The 21,736-nt window shown below is 39.2% G+C and overlaps 1 protein-coding gene across 6 annotated transcripts in view; it reads left to right on the top strand.

Annotated features, from left to right (window-relative positions):
* The window catches only part of FREM1 (FRAS1 related extracellular matrix 1), a 167,660-nt gene that overhangs the window by 112,162 nt on the left and 33,762 nt on the right, over window positions 1–21,736 (top strand). For 4 of the 6 annotated variants that reach the window (XM_024760474.1, XM_024760472.1, XM_024760473.1 and 1 more), the window contains 4 exons: window positions 453–594; window positions 3,166–3,361; window positions 7,331–7,595; window positions 15,352–15,766. In XM_024760474.1, the coding sequence (XP_024616242.1) occupies window positions 453–594; window positions 3,166–3,361; window positions 7,331–7,595; window positions 15,352–15,766 (1,018 nt within the window). Of the gene's footprint in view, window positions 1–452; window positions 595–3,165; window positions 3,362–7,330; window positions 7,596–15,298; window positions 15,767–21,736 lie in introns of those variants that run through there. The other 2 variants (XM_024760477.1, XM_024760476.1) reach the window with 2 other exon arrangements.

Below are 21,736 nucleotides of genomic sequence, written 5' to 3'. Positions count from 1 at the left end.
CAAGTTCATAATGGTCTATCATAAAGGGTACCAGAACACCCGTGAATAAGTCATTTCATTTCTTTAAGTTCCTGTCTGTAAAATTAGAACAATAATACCTAGCCTACTTACTTCATGGTGCTGTTGTTGTATCAGATAAAATTTTGGAAACAAAGTCAGTTTATAAAATAAATTTTAACAGAAAATTATAAAGTTCTATACAAGTAGACAGAAGTATGTAATTACCTCGTGCCATACTCATTGTTGCTGACTAATTGTCCTTAGGACTTTCCCATGTAAGGTGAAATGAAAGCATATTTTACAAATCTGACTCATCATTTTCAGTACTTTGGATATTGAATATCATTTCTTAATTTTTTAAGGTTGAATGCTGTAATAGTCATCATGAGTGTCCCCTCCTAAGGTGTTGTCTTCTATTTTTTATATCAACCCAGACATCTTCCTTTTTACAGGAAAGCTGAAATTACAGTGAATATGGGTGAAACTCGTATTATTTCTAGTGCAGTTCTCTCAGCCATAGATGAAGACTCCCCCAGGGAGAAGATTTACTACGTATTTGAAAGTCTTCCCCAAAATGGGCAACTTCAGCTTAAGGTTAGTGGCCTTTTTACTTTTATTTTTCAAAATGAATGTAACAGGTATAAATTTTCTAAATGCACAGATTCCTATAACTGAATTTATTCTGTAATAGCCATATTTTGCTCAGAGGTAGAAAATTTAATTTTCCTAGTTTGGGGAGAACTCACACTATTCTAAATTTACTTCCTCAATTCAGGGTAAATTCAACCAAAATTAAGGTTCATCATTGCTCCTTCCCCATTGGGACTGTACCTAAGTTGGAGCATAGGGAGTTACTGGGGTAAAGCAAGTTCTCTAGTTACTGATAGACTTTATTTTTTAGAGCAGTTGTTATGGGTATCAACAAACTGATTCTAAAGTTTATCTAGAGAGGCAAAATACCCAGAATATCTAACACAATATAGAAGAATGAAATTGAAGGGCTGACACTCCCTGACTTCAAGACTAATATACAACTACAGTAATCCAGACAGTGTTGGTTTGGTACAAGAATAAACAAACAGATCAATGGAACAGAATAGAGAGCCCAGAAATAGAGCCACACAAGTGTAGTCAACTGATTTTTGACAAAGCAGCCGAGGTAATGCAATGGAGAAAAGGTAGTCTTTTCACAAATGGTGCTCACCAGTCTGATTCAGACTTTGTGTGTGTGATGTCCAAGAATCAACCCAATACAAATTATAGATCAGCCACTTGAGAAGGTCACTTGAGTATTCCATCAAAATGTCTGTTTGAATGGTGGATTAAGGCTAGCAACAGTAACCACCAGCCATCTCCAATGTGATTATTTGACTGAATGCTTAACTTTTAATGTAATGTAGGTACAGCCTGAGAAAAGCAGCAAGGATTCATTCTGTGTAGAGCAGCTTGATTGTCTTAGCTTGTGGGCACCATAGAGAATCAAAGTGAAGAGCAATCACAGATTTAAATTGAGGTGCAGCTGTGTCCTTATTTCATTTCAAAGAGTAATGAAGCAGAAATGCAGTGACAGCTCACACATTTGGGTGACATGGGAACTGAAGTGTTTTGGTTATGAGAAAATCCAGATGGGTCCATGTTCCCAATATGGCGCCAGCGAGTTCTCTCCCAGCTCTCTAGGGCTTTTCCAAGTCTCTCCAAGACCAGGGACCAGGCCTCCTGGACTTTCTCACGCATCCTGGTTTTCTGGTTGACTTTCCTGCGTTTTCCCCACCTTGAGACTGAATCTTATTTTCCTTCTCTTTTGGGGCTTGCAAATGATTTTGTTAAGTCAGAGCTCACACTTGGGAATGCAAGTGGGGAATTAGATGGAGATGACAGAGAGCAAAAGATATCATCTTCTGTATTTACTTTCTGGGAAAAGATTATAAAGAAAAACATTAAATAGAATTGCAGGCTGTTTGGTTTAAAACCTGAAAGAGAATCTGTTTTTAAAAATAAATTTACAAACAGATCTTATGATGCAGACAAAGAATGTGCTTAATTATTATAATATAATTAACTTTCACCCAGTGAGCACTGGGGCAGAACATACCTGTGTGCAAACATCAGATGGGCACAAACATTAAAGAGGAGGGAACTTTATCAAATAGAATGACAAAGGGAAGTGGTAACACAGTGAGGGGAGAGAAGGCATGTGGAATAATGTGACAAAGGAAATTTTTTAAAAATCGTTTAAATTTCTGTTATAGTCTCTTAAGCCAGACAGGAAAAGCACAAGATAATATCATATAGTAAAATTTTAAGATGACATTTTGCTTGAAATACTTCAAATGACTTTTATGAGCCCTTCTTAGGGAAAGCTATGCATTTTTAAGAGAAAACAGTAGAATTATTAATGAGACAGATTTATTATTATTGTATTTTCTAATAGTCTCAGTTGTCAGCTCTCCCTCAGCATAACGACCTCTTTTAATTGAAAATGCCACAATTTCTGCACTGAGTTCTGTACAGAATATATGCTTAACTAATGCCAGCTTATTATTAGAAGAGCATGATACATAACACATATATGATATTTGCAGTTGTTTTCGTGCTGACTTAGGGTATAAATGTAGGGGGTGATAGGGACTTTGATCATTTTTGGTCTTTTGGAAGCCTAAAACTGTGGACAGTAAATACACCCATTCTATTTATGTTTTATCTACTTCAGATAAGCCCAGTGACAAACCAGTTTGAAATAATAGGTTTTATTAGTTGTACAATGATAAGGACTAAAAACAAAAAAGGAAACCCCAAATGAGACACATTTAATTTTTAAAGAATCAATTCCAACAGCTCGATTACCCACCTGCTCTCAATAATTGAAATACTTAATCAGCTATGATTGCTTGTGTTAAATACCTTGGAAATAGCACTGCAGTTGAATTGCCACATGACTTTGTCAAAAATCCTTTGGTTAAAGCTCGTTTTTTCCCCAAGGCCTGAAATTGTTTTAATATATTTCTTTAAATGGAAAATATGATGCAGAATGGCAAAAAGTTAAATCTAGAGTTTTCCTGAAATATCATTTATATTGGAAGTTTTCAGAGGATATGGAAGATGTCCACTGACACAACGTGGGGGGAAAAAAACCCTGGGCAGCTGACTAATTCTGACACTTTTCAGATAGGGAGGGACTGGTTCCCTCTCCATCCTGGCATGAAATGCACTCAGGAAGAAGTGGATCTGAACTTGCTGAGATACACACACACGGGCGCAGTGGATTCCCAGAACCGAGACAGCTTCACCTTCTACCTCTGGGATGGTGACAATAGGTCCCCTGCATTTAATTGTCACATCACCATCAAGGATATGGGAAAAGGTAAAGCATTTCTATCAGGGTTTATTGGAACCAACTTTTACAACCAGAAGTGAGCAGGTGTAAGCCCTTAAAGCTTTTCCCCTCCCTCTCTTCCTCTCTCCCTCCCTCCCTCCTTCCGTCTCTCCCACCCTTTCTCCTTCCCTCCTTCCATCCTCTATCTTGAAATTCCATCATTTATGATTTGATCCTTTGCTCCTCACTTGCTTTGCCTGTGATCTGTGAGGTTTATGAGGGTAGCCAATTCATTTGTTATTTTCAGTATTTCAAAAAGCCTATTAAAAACCCAGCCTTGCCCACAGGCTGCACAAGCTACTTTAACTGTCAGGGTTTTAAGCTTTAAGTAAAATTTTACCAAATCAATGTGATGACTCTAGTTTTATCTTCAGGGATTGAGTTATTACTTGAAAACAGAGTTTGAAAGGAAAAATATTTTCAATACAACAATAATAAAGGAAATACAAATACATGTGTCTTAAAATAAAAAAATAATAGGAAGGAATTTTGTCATTGTAAAGGTTGGAGGTTGTTTCTCTGTTCACTTTGGAAGTGCTGACAATACTCTTCAGGGACAAGGGAGAATGCTGTAAGATAATTATCTTCTTGAATTAATTAAAGACCATTTGCATGATAGGACTCAGCAGCACATAAATGGCAGAAGGAAGAGATTGAAAAAAAAATACTGGAAAGGAATCTCAGCAAGGGAGAGTGTAAGCCCTTGATTCCCAACATGTCACTCACTACCCCATACTTTTCCTTAGAGCTTATGTGAGGAGGGTAAAGATCCTATCTCATTCATCTGTATAGTCCAGGATCTGTATATTCCTAGGACCAAGCATAGTCTTAGATCCTCAGTATGTGCTTGATTGACAGAGTGCTTTCTTTTTTGCCTTGGCTGCCAGGAAGCTCAGAGCTAAATTAAATTGGATGCTTAGGTACAGTAAAAGTCTTACTTCATATGTATGGTAAAATTACAGTTCTGAATTTTTTTAAGAAATTTTAAGCTAGCTTGATTGATTTTCAGATGTTTATTTTGGGGCTGTATAATAATATATTTTATTTGCTTGTTTCCTTGAAGATATCTAATAAGTGACTCTCAGATAAGCTACGTGTTACTGTACACATTTATTTCTCTCTGCAAAAGTAAGACTGCATTCATCATAAGTATCTGTCCAGGCAAAACGTAATACAAGTAAAATGCACCTAATGTAATAGGGCAGGTTATCCTGTCATTGCCTTACCGAGATGCATTCCCTAGCATGGTGGAGGAGAATTCTGTTCCAAGCAGCCACCTGGGGATTCTTTCCAGCTAGGGGATCGTTTGTCTCGGAAGTCCTCGGAGTCACTTTGAGAGTGAGATATGGAGGATAATGAGAGAATTTCATGGGATAGGCTTGGAGGTAGGGTACCTGTGGCTGAACTGCAGTCACGGGCCACATTAAGGAGTCTGGGCAGTAGAAACTGGAGCAGTGCATCCAGGAAGAAAAGGCATTGAGGCTGGTGAGTGCCTCACTAGTCTCTGCTACAATTGACACGTGATTATTTTCTAAAAGTATTTGTGAAAACTTACATCAGGTAGATACATTAACCTGTTAACATTTTCAGAAGTTCATAATTTCTTTTCTTTTTTAAACGTAGTGGTGTTTTATCTCTGTACAGTGTTCTCTCCTTCCCCTCCTCCTTCACTGTTGCTGTCCTTCCTTCCCTCCTTCCTTCCTTCCTTCCTTCTTTTCTTTCTCTCTCTCTCTTTCCTTCCTCTCTCCCTCCCTGCCTCCCTCCCTTCCTTCCTTCCTTCCTCCTTCCCTTCCTTCCTCCCTTCCTTCTTTTCTTTCTCTCTCTCTCTCTTTCCTTCCTCCCTCCCTCCCTTCTTGCTCCCTCCTCCCTTCCTTAGCATCAGTTTTCTCAGTTTGCAGTGTAACTTTATAGCCATAATTGTTCATCTCTAAATGAAACTATACTGAATTGTTAGACTAAATCAACACTAATATTAGCATATTGAACACTTGGGTTATTTCCATTTGGGAGCTATTATAAATAACATTATGCCTTCCCATTGTGCTGTGTCTTCTGATATGTGCAGTGGCAAAAATGACATGGACATCTTTGGGAGAAGTTGAGAAGGACATTGTCTATAGTTGACCCTGATCCATACTCTGTCATTACAGTGCTGAAAAGTTGGGTTCAGGCAAAACCTAGATGCTCTTCCTCCACTCAGCTGTATCTTCTGCTCCTGGTGAAACCTCCTGTGCATGATTTTTGTTTCCTCAGCCTTGTTCATTCTTCTTACTTCCTTGATATATTCATCTTGACTCCCTCTGAAGAATCTGGGGCTCAGGTTTTGATTTAAAATTAGGTTGGTCATTGATTCTTAGGTTGGACATAAGTTGCATAGCATTTTGAGTTAAAAGCATAGTATACAAAAAAGACCAATTTGATCATCTAAAACAGGGTTTCCCTGTCTCGGCAATATTGACATTTTGGAAAGCATAAGTCTTTGTTGTGCATTATCAGATTTTTAGCAGCATCTCTGGTCTCTACCCACTGGAAGCCAGTAGCACGTCTCAGATAGGATAACCAAAATGTCTCCAGACGTTGCTAAATGTCCCCTGGGGGGCAAAATTGTCCCTCATTGAGAAACACTGGGGTAAAATTATACCTCCTTGATGTTTTATTTCCTTATAGGACTAAATATCTTTTCAAGATTTTATTGACTGTATTTTTAATTCAGAAATGACTTGGCATTTATTGTACACACATTTCCTTTTGGATATTCACCGTTTTAGTGTTAATTTTCAAGAATTCCTTATATACTAAAGAAAGGAAGCAAAATAATAAAATGTTTGAGTTTGTGCTCTTGGGTCAGATATTCAAGCTCCACCTTTCATAATTGTGTAATCATTAGCAAGTTGGTTAACATTTCTACACCTTAGTTTCCTCATTTATAGCCTGAGAAATATGACAATACCTTAACCCTGTAACTGTACAAAGTAGAAACTCTATAGTATTTTAGTTGTGATCATTTTTTTAATGAACCTCAAGTGAGCAAAATTGGATTATAATCCTTAGTTTGTGAAACACTGTATCCTTTGTCTGTGTGTGATCCTCTTCTCCTTTGCTCATTCAGACACTCATTCATACAGTCTTTCAAACATAAGAACACCTATGTAGCCACCACACATACAAGGACTGGAATATTAACAGTATCAAACATCTACCTATGTGCTCTTTCCAACCTCCAGTGAGAACCACCATCCTGAATTTTGTGTTAATTTTCTTACTTTTGTTTATAGTTTTCTGGGACTTGCTCACTCAGCTAATAAATGTTAATAAGCTACATCTTGTGTGGTTGCATATAGCTCTAGTGCATCTGTTTTGCTACTGCACAAAATTCAGTTGTATGAATAGACCACAGTTTGTTTATACATTCACCTTTTGAGAAGGCATTTGGGTTGTCTCCATTGTTCTCAGTTACAACCATTCTAGCACAGATCTCCTGGGTACAAGTGCATGTGTTTCTCTCCAGCATGCAGCTGGAGTGGAATCCCTGGGTCAAGGCATAGGTGAGTATCCAACTCTTTACAAAATAATTCCAGATTGTGTACCAGTTTACCCTCCTACCAGACTCTTATGCAAGATCCTACGTCCTCTTCAACACTTGGTATCATCAGGCTCCTACATCCTTGCCAATCAGAGGGTTACAAGATGACAACTTACTGTGATCTTGATTTATATTTCTGTGACTATTCATGAGACTGAGCGTCTTTTGTGCCTTTGTTGGCCATATTGTTATGCTTCTTTGTGATATCTGCTCGTGTCTTTGGCTGAATTCTTTTATTAATCCTTGTTATAGAAATCTTGCTATGTCATATTACTTTTGACTTCTGCACAGTTTGACCTTTGCTTTTTACCTTCACCTTGGACATTTTATTTTTAAAAATTTGGTTCTTGACCACAACCTCTTCTGCCACGCAGGTGATATTGTCATCCGGGCAAAACCACTTTCGGTGTCTAAAGGTGACAGAGGTTTCCTGATGACCACCACCCTCCTTGCTGTGGACGGAACAGGCAAGCCTGAGGAACTTCTCTACGTCATCACCTCCCCACCGCGGTATGGCCAGGTCGAATACGTCCACTATCCTGGGGTCCCCATTACAAGCTTCAGCCAAATGGACATAGCAGGACAGAGAGTCTGCTACGTACATAAGAGCACGGCAGCTGCCCACAGAGACACGTTCAGGTGAGCCCCGAGGAAACTTTTCAGAACTCCTTCTTTGGATTAGTGCTTAGAGAGACAAAGGAGGGGAAAAAATGGGTCCTTTTCCAGCTCTGGTGTAAGTATGCTCTTCATCCACTCCCTCGATGGAAGAAAGGGAAAGGTGCACGATTAAAATGACAGCAGCCAGCCAAGAAATTAGGGCTCGTTGTTTAAAAATAAACACCTCAGCAGATCTCAGTGCAAGCTGTTCCATGAAGAGACATGTGAAGACCTGAGGATCCCCGCTAATGAGAGCTGTGGAAAAGTAATTTACCTCTTTTTGAGTATGTTCTTCTATCTGAGGGAAAGGAATTTGCTAGTAAACATTTGGCATAAGCAGACAGTGCCTTTTGACACAATGTGTTCTGGTAACTACATCATAAATCATGTTGCCATAAAATGGATCGTATTTCCCCATAGAAACCGTGTTATAATTGGGGGCTGTGCACCTGTTCAAGGATTCTATAGCAAATAAATCACTGGAAGGAATAACAATCTGTTGAAAAGGCAAAGATACAACATTAATGAAGGTCTACATTCATTTAAAGTACTGAAATCTGTTTCCAGTCACGGAAAGCAAGAAAAACTGCAGAGGATCTATCATTTAGCAGTTTTCAAAGCTGGCTGAACTTGAGTTTCCCCAAGGACCTCAGGGCTGGGATGAGAACCCGGAAATCTTAGACTAGCCTTTGGGGGACCATGGTACACATCTAACCCTGAATTTTACCAATTAAGAAGGAGGCCGTGGGGCTTCCCTGGTGGCGCAGTGGTTGAGAGTCCGCCTGCTGATGCAGGGGACACGGGTTCGTGTCCCGGTCCGGGAAGATCCCACATGCCGCGGAGCGGCTGGGCCCGTGGGCCGTGGCCGCTGAGCCTGCGCATCCGGAGCCTGTGTTCCGCAACGGGAGAGGCCTGAGTACCAAAAAAAAAAAAAAAGGAAGCTCTGAGAGCATTGATTCATTTTCCATACACGTAGGACTAATTTTTACCATGTCAGAAAGCAACCTTCAAAAGAATGCTATAAAATAACATAAATGTCGCAGACTCCTGTGTTATTTGAACGGCTCCCATAAACTATCAATTACACTGATATACCCGTGTCCAAATACCACTTTCCTCTATCATATATCTTATCTATCTAAATTCAATATGTCTGCTATGATAAACAGTGTTTAAATGTCAGTAAAGATGATTTTGCTTCCCTTTTTGGCATTTGGAATGATGATTTGAAAAGATGATTTGGATAGTTCAACTGTTAAACAAAAAAATCCAGGGGAGTTTGAACTAATACCTTCTTTTTTCCCTTGACAAGTGTTCTTAACAATCAGATAAGCATTTGGTCGGTCACTCTCTCAATAACCAATTCAGTGCTTGAGTGTTGCTCAGTATTAACTGAAACATCAGAAGTGGGGAATACTTTTCCCACTGGTTCTTTGGCTTGGGAAGGCATAGGCCTGGGGTCAGTTCCTGCCTTCATTACATCACATCTCTGGTTCTCCTCAAGTCACACATTCTCCTGCGCTCTCATTAACTCTTCCATGAAAAGGAATGATGCTCGTATTAGCTGCCTCAGAGAGTTGCTGAGGGGTTTAAATGGGCTTGTGTACATAAAGTACTGAAAGCAATACATGGCACGTAGGAAGAACAAGATAAATATTGGTTTCTATTTTTACTGTTACTATTGTTGTTGTCATTCTTGTTGTTACCATTGTTTACTATATTCTTTCCTTGGCCCCATTTTTATCATTGTTTACTATATTCTTTCCTTGGCCCCATTTTTTTCTCTCCATTCTTTACACCACTAAGATTAATCTTGGAGGAAAGAAGGTATAAAGAGCAATGATGATTCTTTTTTTCCTGTTTGTTAATGGAGGGTGGATGCTTCTTGGCTTAACCTAGGTATACCAGATTCAGGGCTTTTCGTTTGATACCCATTTCTGGGACTTCTTCTTCCTGTCCATTCCTGCTTCCCCCCGTCAACGCCTATGGGAGAGTCTGTTGAAGACATTAATGACTGTATTGGAGAAACCAGAGATCCTACGGGTGAAGCCAAAGAATGAACATGTAAAGATGTTGAGAAATAACAATGAGGTCTTAAGCAGATGGTAGTGATGAGCTGAAAATGAAAAACAAAATCCCTGATGTGAGGCTTGGTGATACCATAACAGTTTCCTAATTCACATGCGTAGAGAGTCATACTAGATGGTGTTTTAGAAATCATTCACCCCAGGAATGTCTAACTTTCTAGATTCTGAAGAGCCTTACCTGAGAGGTTTAAAAAAATTCAAATTCTTGGGCCTTACCGCAGAGAGGCGACTTTGGTAAGTCCAGTTTCAGGCCCAGGAATCTGTATTTTTAAAAGCTCTCTAGGTGATTCTGATGCTATTGGGACTAGCCATCTCCAGTCCGGTCCAGTCCACTGTTCCAAGTATGTTCTGAGGAGTTTGAAGATTTACAGGAGGCTTCTGAGGGCCTCCCAGAGACAGAAAATGAAGGGGCTGAGTTGGTGGGACTCTGCAGCTCACATCCCAGTTTTCTGAGATAACTTCGTTTGGTTTAGTTTTTTGGTGGTTTGACTTTTAGTTTGTTTTGCACACTGAGCTTCTGGGCAAGGTTTTCTTTTAGCAAAAAATCTGTGGTTCTAGTTCCTAAAATGAGTGATTAGTACCATCAATGATACAAAGATGCAGAATGATGTGGGCTGGTACAGGAAGGAGACAATAAATAATAGGGATTCAAGAGTGGGAAACTACTCCCTTTTAATTCTCTCTATCCTTCTGTTTCTAGAAGGAAGTCTCAGGCCTGTGCTCATATGTACTTAGCAGCTCTTCAATATTAACTGTTTTCCATTTTTAGCAAAGAGTGTACAGGCCTCAGGCTCCAAGCCATTGGCCAACAATATCTAGCTAGAATGAAAAACAGTTTGTTTTCCTGTATTTATTTTTATAGTATTTGTAGTGGTTAAGTTTTTATGAGTGAAAACTTTGAGCTTTTAGTATTTAAAAGGTTTCTTTTCAAGTACGTTTACTTAAGCAGAAAAGTGAGTTGATATAAAACAAAACAGTAGGTAATAAGAGTACAGGTAATACTAGAAAATGGCAACAATTGTGATGATGGTGTTTGAATGACTTAAGATTAGGGAACAGGTCCATAGAGAGACAGTAAACAAACAACAAGGGTTGAAAAGCATTGATTTAATCCAATCCCTTCATTTATATATAGGAAAGCTAGTATTGCTTGAACACCTGTAATGCGTCAGGCAGTGTGCTAGACCCTTTTTTGTATGTATATCATTTCCCTTAAGCCTTACACCACCACCTTGAGAGAGGTGTCTTGCTCCCATTTTATGGATGAGAAAACTGAGTTTCCAAGAGACAAAGAAAGTCACCTAAATTGACATAAGTAAGTATCAGAGCTGAACTTGGGCTGAGATCTCATTTTGGAGAGGTCTTTCCATTATACCTGGTTGTACCAAAAATTTGTGGACAATTTGTACTTGTGGGAAGGAACCTTCTCAATGTGTCATTCTGATGTTTGGCCAGCAGTTTTACATATTTATAGTAGAAGAGCCTAGCATCTGCTGAAGACCCTCCTTTTAATCTTGTCATTTCACTAACCCAATCATCTCGACTGCTGTGTTGTTTGTCAAGTGGCGCTCAACCAAAGCTGAAAGCCTGTTTTAATGAAAGTGTGATTATGGTGCTTTTTAAAAATTAAATATATGCAACCAATCTAATCACCTAAATTTATGTTGCTTGCTGTTAAATCTGGCAAGGAATTTGGCTGGGTAGAAGAGATAAATTCTGCCGCAGAGAATTTTCCCCCTTCTCTTTTTAATGTAAGCTATGGCAGCATTAATTAAACGGGGGAGTTTCATGGTCAGATTTTTACCTTCTGCAAAACTATTTTGTGAATCATAAATTTCTCCTGTATTGTTTGGTGCTGCTGGCCTGGAAGAAAGATTTGGCATCGCATTCTGGGACAGATGACACCAAGTGATTAGCAAGCTGACTTCAGCTGCTAGCAGCCGGGGACTAAAAGAACATGCTAATGTCCTCCATTTTGACATGCCGGCTGGACTTTTTTTTTTTTTTTTTCTGAAGAACTGGCTCTATTTATGATTCCATTTTTATCTTTTAAATGCCATGACAGATGGCAGATTCTTCAGCCAACTCTATTGCCAGGAAATGCAGAAAGCTTGAAAGCACCATGGTAATGGTGAAATCAGACCAGGCAGGCACCCCAGACAAATCTAAGAGTCATTCCCCAAATTTCATGAGACAGTGGTCATCTTGGCTATGTCTCTTCTCAAGGGAGGGGATGGTAATAAAGGAAATGGGACCCACAGAAGGAGCTGCTACCTCGATACCACCAGCTTCTAAAGCTTGGAGTGGATGCCATAACAGCAATGGCACTATTGTTTCAGAACTTGAAAATATGTTTGGAAGGTTTCTTTTGAGGGGGTGGTAGTGCAGCATTTGTAAGATCATCTGGTCAACCTTTGCAGACATGAAGCACTGACCCTGTCTCACTGGTTCTGCTGGGCTTTTTTTTTTTTTTACTGGGAAGCCAACCATGACCATCCTCCCTGTCTCTCTCTCTCTCTGATAATGTTCTCTGCCTGTGAGTAGTTTGCATTGTTACTGGTGAAGGTGGAATGATGTGTGTGATCCAGTCCTGTTGAGACATTGTGTCCTTTTCACCACTGGCTTCTTAGCTTTCAGTCAGTGCAGACAGCTGCCTTGGGGTCCCAGCTGGGAACGCTGGCCTCAGTAAACATATTTCTTACTCTTACATGGTCCCTCTCCCGCTCGCCCTCATTCCCATCTGTCTGATGGCAGGCTGCCGATTTCCGACATGGTCAAATGCCCGTCAGAGGCAGGGAGGAGTCTGCGATGGACCACCTGGATCAGGAGAAAACTTCAGTGCCCCCCACACGGGTCACACACACACGGATAAATGCGGCCACCTTGAGACTGAGCTTGGAGGAGCTTGTTGGGCATTTTTGGAATTCAGTCTCCAGAGAAGAAAGCCAGAATCTGATACTCAAAATGACTGCCTCTGATGAGCCTGTGGCAGTCGCTGGGCCTCCCCCTTCACCTCCTTGCCCCTGATGGCTGCCTCTCCCCTTCCTTCTTCTTCCTTCTCCACCAGTATTTGACCTGCTTTTAACGGGGCACAAAGACTTTAATTCCACAATTAATGCTAATACTAGAAATACATGTCCTCTGGCTTAAATTTTTGCTCAACTCTAAACGGCTAATTTAAAACTCTCCACAAGAGCATGTGTTGATATAGGGATCTGGTAGGGAATAGACAGCCGCTTTATTGTGAAAGAGGGCAAAGTTGGAAGCATGAAATGTGTTTCTGGAGGGGTTAAGTGAAAAAAGGAGAAATTGGAGGCCCTGAGGGAATGCCTAGTCTCCTTATTTTACCTCTGGTCAGATGATAGGCTCCAGGGAGGAAACATGAAAAAGTTAACAGGAAAACAGTGGAATAAAGGCATAATTCCACGAAAAGCTTCCCCTGAGAAACAGACCATGATTTTTGTACCTAAAAAATGTATATCGCTTGATCTTTGAACCTGTCAAGGTGACTAGTAAGTAAAAAGTTGAAGTACACACACAAATTTTTTTCTAGGTGTGCTTTTTTTCCTTTTTTAAAAAAATAATGAATTTTGCAAACGCTTCATGATCCAGCAATGAAATTGCCCTCTTTGCTTAGAATATATTTATCCAAATGTATTGTTTTGTTTTAAGGAAGCTATGTGATTTTGCTCAATCTACAATTCTAAAGTTAATTCAGTATTCTTTTCCAAACTGTAAAAATAATGCTGTGGACAAAACCAGGTTATATTCTTTACAAGACAAGGTGTGTGAAATGTCAAAAATGTGCTTTATCTGTAGTACTTCACTTAGCAGTTTTAACTTTTTAGACAAGAATTTCTATGCATCACATCCTATTTTCCTTGTAGGCAGTCTTATCAACTAGATAATTAGAAAGCTCAAAAATTTTAGCCTAGCCTTCAAAGCAAAATCTGTATCAGCCAAACTCATCCTTTACTTTTTGTTCAGCTGCTTTTTTTCCCTGAGTCCTTCGCCTCGGGCAGGCTGGCTGATACATGACGCCCACACAACCTGGTTTCAGGTTCCCTCATGTTCAAAAGCAAAGCATCCACCCTCCAACCCTGAAGGATAAGACACATTTTGTAAAGAATGAAAAACTTGGTAGTCGCATTTGTCAGATTAGTAAAGTAAAGATAAACCCCATATCTTCTCTAGTTTTGAAAAAGAACTTCCTAAGTAAATTATTATATAATTTAATGTTATATGCCACTGCAACAGTTTTAGACCTGTTTACATCCATGGAATATAAGAGTATCTCTCTCCCCCATGAATATTTCAAGCACCTGGTACATGGAGAAAAATGAATAGACACAACTCTGTGATTATTTCAAAGTACATTTCTTTGGCCTACGGTGAATGTGTCAGTTCCATTTGAGTAGTGATTTCCTAACTTGTTGGAGTTTTAATAGTGCATTCTGTGGGCTTAATTTCACGATGGTCTCAATTGTCCTTCAAATAGAAATTACATGTTGAAATGTTCTAAAGATCATTTCAATTAGTTTAATTTTGAGATTGGCAGCGCTGGGTGGAATGTGATTTAGTGATCAATATAATCAGAAACACATTATGGTATCACAGAACCTGCGATTGTAAGCAAGATTTTGCTCACCTTGGATTTGTATCATTTCAGTTTTCTCTTTGTAGGTCTGCGGTGGTACTCAGGCACCACAACTCTTTCTTAGTGGACTGCTAAACCAGCATTTATTAAAAACTCTGTAAGAGCAAAAGGTGTGAGATCAGAAAACCTGGGTTCTGGTCCCAGCTCTGTCTCCTACCTGCCTTATGATCTCCTGCCACGTTTCTGAACCCTTGTGTTCTAATTTTCTTTTCTTTAAAGCAGGGGAATAATCGTTGTCTAATGGCTCTCCCCCATATCTTTTCAGGGGCAAATGTGGAAGCTCAAAGAAAAGTATATGAATTGAGTGAATTAGCCAAATTTAGCCCACTCAGCATTTTATTGGATGAGCTTCCAATGATCAGTCTTAAGAGTTTAGCTTATTATAGCACAGGGAGATTAGCTTGGTGCTTTGTGACCACCTAGAGGGGTGGGATAGGAAGGGTGGGAGGGAGACGCAAGAGGGAGGAGATATGGGGTATATGTATATGTATAGCTGATTCACTTTGTTATAAAGCAGAAACTAATATGCTATTGTAAAGCAATTATACTCTAATAAAGATGTTTAAAAAAAAAGTTTAGCTTATTAAATTCTCACCAAAAAATACAGTTGCAAAAGTCTGTATATATAAAACGAGGATACTCTTCAAACTAGTGCAGTGGATCTGAAAGGATGTGAAATTCCTATTTGGGGCAAGGAATTACACTAAGTACTGACAAGCCTGAGAAATATCATCGGCATACTCTGCCCCATCATGTGAGTTACCATCAATGTTGATGAAAAAATACTTTGGGAGTTAGAATGGTCCATTTGTGCATTACCTAGTGATTGGTTTAATGGATAGAATAGTGTCCTCCTGAAAGATCCGCCCTTGAGTTTTCATTTTCGTCCCAACACGACATATCCTTTAGTAAAGGTGTGTATTGTTATCATTTCATTCCAGTAGATGGTGACACAAGAATCCATGTTGAAGGCTGCCTTGCCTCTCTTTGCCAGATTCATCGTGAGCAATGGACTGCAGACCAAGCCCGGGGTGTTTGAGATCACACTGGAGACTGTGGACACAGCCTTACCCGTGGTGACCAGGAACAAGGGGCTGAGACTGGCTGAAGGGGCCACGGGCCTCCTCTCCCCTGACCTCCTTCAGCTGACCGACCCTGACACTCCAGCGGAGAACCTCACCTTCCTTTTGGCCCAGCTTCCACGACACGGCCAGCTCTACCTGCGGGGGACAGTGCCGCTTCCACACAGTTTCACTCAGCTGGACGTGGACAGCGGGCATGTGACCTACAGGCACTCAGGAGGGCACTCTCGCACCGACCGCTTTACTTTTGTGGCCACGGATGGGACAAACCAAGGCTTTCTTGTGGATGGGAGAAGGTGGCAGGAACCTGTTTCATTCACCATCCAGGCAAGTATGACAAATACATGGTCCTTGGCCAGAGATGTGGAGAGAACGACTTCCAGGAGAACTGTTGCCTTATTTCCTTCTTTCTTTCATTCACATGTGTAGTGTGTGTCTACAGTGTGCCAGGCACTAAGGAAGGCACCAGGCATGTTAATACGAACAAAACAGTCGTGCTCCCTGTGTACGGGCTAATGACTGGCCTTTGGAGTCAGTGGTGGTACAGAAAGGACCACAGAACATGGGCTTTGGAGTCAGACACACCTAGGTTGGAATTTCTGTTTTAAACATTTTAATAGCTGTGTGACCTTAAAAGAATTCTTTGACTCTTCTGATTCTACTTTGCCTTCTTTGAGAAACAATCCTTACGCATTATGGTGAGAATTAAATAAGATTAGGTATCCAAGGTACTAGCATATTGCCTGAAATACATCAGATATTCTATCTCTTGTGATTACTGTAACAACATCTAACTACACTATTATGTTGATGCATTTTGGTCTGTGTTATCTACTGGCATTTTAATGGTTTTCAAGTAAACACATGGAAACTTATAAAGCATTATCAATATTACACATGTATTAATGGTGGGGATAATAACGGTAGCAGCTACAATTTTTGGAGTGTTAACTGTAGGTCGGACCTGCTTTCCATAAATCTCATTTAATTTTTATAAAAATCCAATGAACTAAGTTTTATTACCTCCATTTTATAGATGGTCAGGAGTTCAAAAGTTTGGTCAAACACACATAAAGATCTCAAGTCTTTTTGATCCCCAATACCGTGTCCTTTCTGTGGTACTACACCGCCACAGTTGTGTTGACTGTTACGATGGTTCTTGGAGGGCATAATGTGTGTTTCTTTTTTAGTCAAAACACATCAAGTATGTTCTGGCTCTCAAAGCCTTGAATCCAGTCTCCTTGGATATAGTTCACCCTGTTCTACACACTTCCACCACCAGCAAAAAAAGATGTAAATCTGTCTCTTAATTCAGGATACATTCTGATTATGTAAAATAATAATAAATTTCCCTTGCTCTTTCATCTCTGTCTTAGAGTTCTCCAGAGAAACAGAACCAAGAGGATGTATATACTTTATATACATATAGATTATGAGACAGAGAGGGGGGAGAAAAAGAGAAAGGGAAAGATTGATTCAATTGATTTATGTTCAGGAATTGGCTCACGCAATTGTGGGGTCTGACACATCCAAAATCTGCAGCGCAGGCCAGCAGCCTGAAAATTCCAGCAGGAGTTGATGTTACAGTCTTGAGTCCCAAGGCAGTAATTCTGGGAGGCAGAATTCCTTCCTCTTCAAGAGACTTCAGTCTTCTCTTAAGGCCTTTAAGTGATTGCATGAGGCCCACCCACATTATAGAGGGTAATCTGCTTGACTCAAAGGCAATTGATTGAAATACTAGTCCCATCTAAAAAACAAAAAATGCCTTCACAGGAGCACCTAGCTGGTGTTTGACCAAACAACTGGACATCAAACCCGGATGAGGTGACATATCAAATTAACCATCACAGTCTTTATCTAAGGTGGGATCTGAGGAGGAAGGTGGGGAGTTATGATCACATGGAGTGGATACAAGATGAATCTTTGGCATGAGGGAGGTCCAGAAAGTGGAATGAAATTATGATGTACTAGGAGAAAAGAGAAGGTGTTGGTAATATTGGTACAGGATGTAAGAAGTACTTTGTACATAGTAAAATTACTCTGTTTCTTTTTAAATTATGTTTTACTTGTTGTTGGTTTCATCCCACTCTTCAGTCTGTTAATATCCTTTTCTTGACCCCTGACCCCACACACAATGTAGAGAAATGTCACTGTACTGCCCAACCTGGAATAATGTTCTGGTCTATTTGGTTGCAAATTTGTAGGAGTTACTAATCCTGAGTGAAGGCATAAGAGTTCTGCACTGCACTCCAGAACAGAGAGGGAAAAGGGGGTACAGTTTGAAGAGAGTACCAGAACTTAAATCAGGTTTCTCCCAACACCAATAATATCTTAAAGAACATGGTTATCATAGGAGAGATATCTCTTGGCAGTTGTAGAATTTACTGATAGGGAAATATTCAATACATGTTGTAAAGGTTTTTCATTAACAGTACAAGGGTTTCCTTGCCTTGTGTGTTAAAAAGCAAGCAAGCAAACGAACAAAAAACCTCACAAGGAAGGCCTCAAACTTTCTCCCACATTTCCCCTGAACTTCCTGGTGTCTCTGAGCCAAGAAGTCAAACAATTTAGGAAATGACTCACCCCTCCAGCAGTGCAGGAGAGTGACCTCCTCAGTCTCTTGCTTTTAAGAGCTTTTTCTGGCAAGACAATAAGATGTCAACCACCACTGAGGGATGAATTGGTCCAAATAGGTCTACTAAGCATGGGTGCACTACTGTTAGGGTCCCAACCTGGCTAACTGAGGGCAAAGCTACTGGATTTAAACACAAAACTGATACCAGCAGGCACTAATCTGACATTCATTTTGTAGGAAATCATGTCTATCCGACCAAGATTCTGCAGTCTTTTTTTTAACTGAAGTATAGTTGATTTACAGTGTTGTATTAATTACTGCTGTACAGCAAAGTGATTCAGTTATACATATATTTACATTCCTTCTTTTTTAAAATATTCTTTTCCATTACAGTTTATCATGGATAGTGCAGGAGAGTGACCTCCTCAGTCTCTTGCTTTTAAGAGCTTTTTCTGGCAAGACAATAAGATGTCAACCACCACTGAGGGATGAATTGGTCCAAATAGGTCTACTAAGCATGGGTGCACTACTGTTAGGGTCCCAACCTGGCTAACTGAGGGCAAAGCTACTGGATTTAAACACAAAACTGATACCAGCAGGCACTAATCTGACATTCATTTTGTAGGAAATCATGTCTATCCGACCAAGATTCTGCAGTCTTTTTTTTAACTGAAGTATAGTTGATTTACAGTGTTGTATTAATTACTGCTGTACAGCAAAGTGATTCAGTTATACATATATTTACATTCCTTCTTTTTTAAAATATTCTTTTCCATTACAGTTCATCATGGAATATTGAATATAGTTTTTTGTGCTATACAGTAGAACCTTGTTGTTTATCCATTCTGTATATAATAGCGTACATCTGTTAATCCCAACCTCCCACTCCATCCTTCCCCCAGCCCCTCTCCCTTAGGGAACCACCAGTCTGTTCTCTATGTCCGTGAGTCTCGTTCTGTTTTGTAGATAGGTTCATTTGTGTCGTATTTTAGATTCCACATATAAGTGATGTCATATGGTATTTGTCTTTCTCTTTCTGACTTACTTCACATAGTATGATAATCTCTAGTTGCATCCATGTTGCTGCAAATGGCATTATTTCGTTCTTCTTTGTGACTGAGTAGTATTCCATTGTGTGTGTGTGTGTGTCATCTGTCAATGGACATTTAGGTTGTTTCCATGTCTTGGCTATTGTGAATAGTGCTGCTATGAACATAGTGATGCATGTTTCTTTTTGAATATAGTTTTGTCCAGATATCTGACTAAGATTTGTGGTCTTGGTGTAATGATTCCTGTAATCTTTCTTAAAAGGAGACAATGGGAGTGGGGGTGAGGGAGAAAGGACCAGCATCACTGCTTTCTAAGGTTTAGGCAAGTGTGAGATGATTTTTAGTAAATCCAACACAAGTGATCATAAGGATGTAGCCTTTTTAAAAGAATGCCTTATACTCCAATATTTTAAAATGCTTCTGTTATACTGATCCAAAAGACCTGCTTTTGAAGAAACTAGAAATTTAATAAGACTAGAATAGATTTTAACACAAAGTAGGACTGAAGACACAACAGGGGACCATGTAACCAGAGTGTAGATATTAACAATTTTTTAAAAACAAATGAACACAACAGGCATTTATTCATTTTGTAATACTTTTAAGGAAAATATAACATTAAAAAAATCCCTATACTCAAGTATTTACCAACTTTGAGGATTACTTACATGGCTTGAAGTATTTGTATTTTTCCTCTCTTGACATTGACCATCCTTCCTACTAGTCACCTTGGAGCTTCTCCCCCAATGGCCATGATAAGTGTTTGACCCTCCACCTCCCACCCAACCTCACAGCTCTGAGGGTGCCATCCACACTTTTTTAGGAGAGGAGAATGACTAACTTTTGAAAATGTTTGTTGCTATTTCAGCTTATAAAATAACTGTTGTAAAGAATTCATAAACTACAGAAAAGGACAAAAAATAACCCTTCATCATCCTACTGCTGTCAGTGGCTTCCTTGCATTCTTTAATTGCAATAAAAAAAGGATGATATTATATGTACTGTTATGCATATTGCCCGTTTCCACTCATAAAAATTTCCTCATGTCATTAAATCTTCCTTGAAAACACAATATTTAAAGGCTGCATGGCACTCAATCTCAGGCAGAGGTGTTTTATAAATCCTCTGTTGGACTTTCATGTTTTATGGAATTTTTTGTTAATTGCTATTACAAATTATATTTTAGTCAACATCCATATATATATATATTTGTGTACATATGTATTTCTGTAGGATACATTCAAAGACTGAAAATTTTGGATCACAGTATATGTGCATTTTTAATATACATATACGTCTAATTTATCTCCAGAAAATTTTCACTAATTTGCATTTGTACCAGCAAAATATAAAAATGTCTGTTTTTTCAAACATTTACCAACATGAGGTATGATTACGTTCTTTAATCAAAAGGCAGCTTGACAACTTAAAAGGAAAAAAAAAATTTGGTTGTTACAAAATTCCATACAGAAATACTCAAAGGAGAAGCGGTAATTTTTCCTCATCCCAAGACAAATGAACAGGTTTGTGTAAATGCTCCCGGAATTTTGTCTGTGTCTGTATGAACATATATATGTATTTGTTTTGATCAAAAATGGTAGTGTAGTTGTCTCCTATTACACAACTCGCTGGGTTTTGTTTTTTACCAGTTAACGTTGAATTGTGGGAATTTTTCGTTTCTAGTTTGTCCTGCCTCCTTTTCTTATTAATAGCTGAATAGCAGTTTATCACAAGATCATACACAAAAATATATGTAGTCTTATCATTGACACTCTTTGGTAGAATTATAAGAGGATCATTTAAGGTAAATAAAGTTAAAATTTGAATGATTAGGAGTGAAGGGAAGTACAAGTGTCCTTGTACCTCTTTTGTGGTATCAGTGATGAATTGTGCTAATTCATCCTAAAATGTTCCCTCCGTAACCTATAAGAGTCATTTTGAAGAGGGACTGAGCTGCATAGGATACCTGAATGAGGCCCTTTGTAGTGTTTGAAACTATATATCTCTTTCACTCATGAGTAGTTGCCCATCACAATCTTTACAGATTGAGTCTACCTGTTTAGTTACCCGGTTCTCACTGTCAATAAAACAAATATGCAAGTGCCTATAGATAAGCACCTTTCACTTCTTTTTACTGAGGTATTTTTATTTCTACTCAACGTTTTTGCTATCTTAACAAAGACATGACAAAAATGTTCAATGCATTTGTAAAACCTTATGTTTTCTTCTGTAAGTCACCAAACACTGGGAAAAAGGAGAAATCCTTCTGTAGAACTAATATTAAGTTTGCAATACAATTCTTGGGTCAGTTTTAATGTATTCAATCAACAAGTATTTCTTGAGCTTCTGTTATAGCTGGGCATTGTGCCAGGTGCAGGGAATCGTTGGGGAGAAAAAGACATGTATCTGCCCTCAGGGAGTTTAGGTCCTAATGGGGTAGTCAGAAGGCGGACAAATAAATAAAGCTGGGTCAAAGTTTACAGTAGAAAGTTGGCCTTTCTTCCAGGCACTATGATATTTGCTGAGAATATTGTGAATAAGATAGTTTTCAGCAGAAATTAACCAATAAGGAATCTGAAATTCAGGAGCGTTTGTCATCGTTGAACCATTAAAGCCCTGTGTTGCTTGGGGATGAGAAGCCTTTGTATAACACTGTGTGTAATTATTGATCAT

Source organism: Neophocaena asiaeorientalis, unplaced genomic scaffold (assembly GCF_003031525.2).
Source record: "Neophocaena asiaeorientalis asiaeorientalis breed wild unplaced genomic scaffold, Neophocaena_asiaeorientalis_V1.1 scaffold174, whole genome shotgun sequence".
Lineage (NCBI taxonomy): Eukaryota > Metazoa > Chordata > Mammalia > Artiodactyla > Phocoenidae > Neophocaena > Neophocaena asiaeorientalis.
This window is presented reverse-complemented; position numbering and strand designations above follow the sequence as displayed.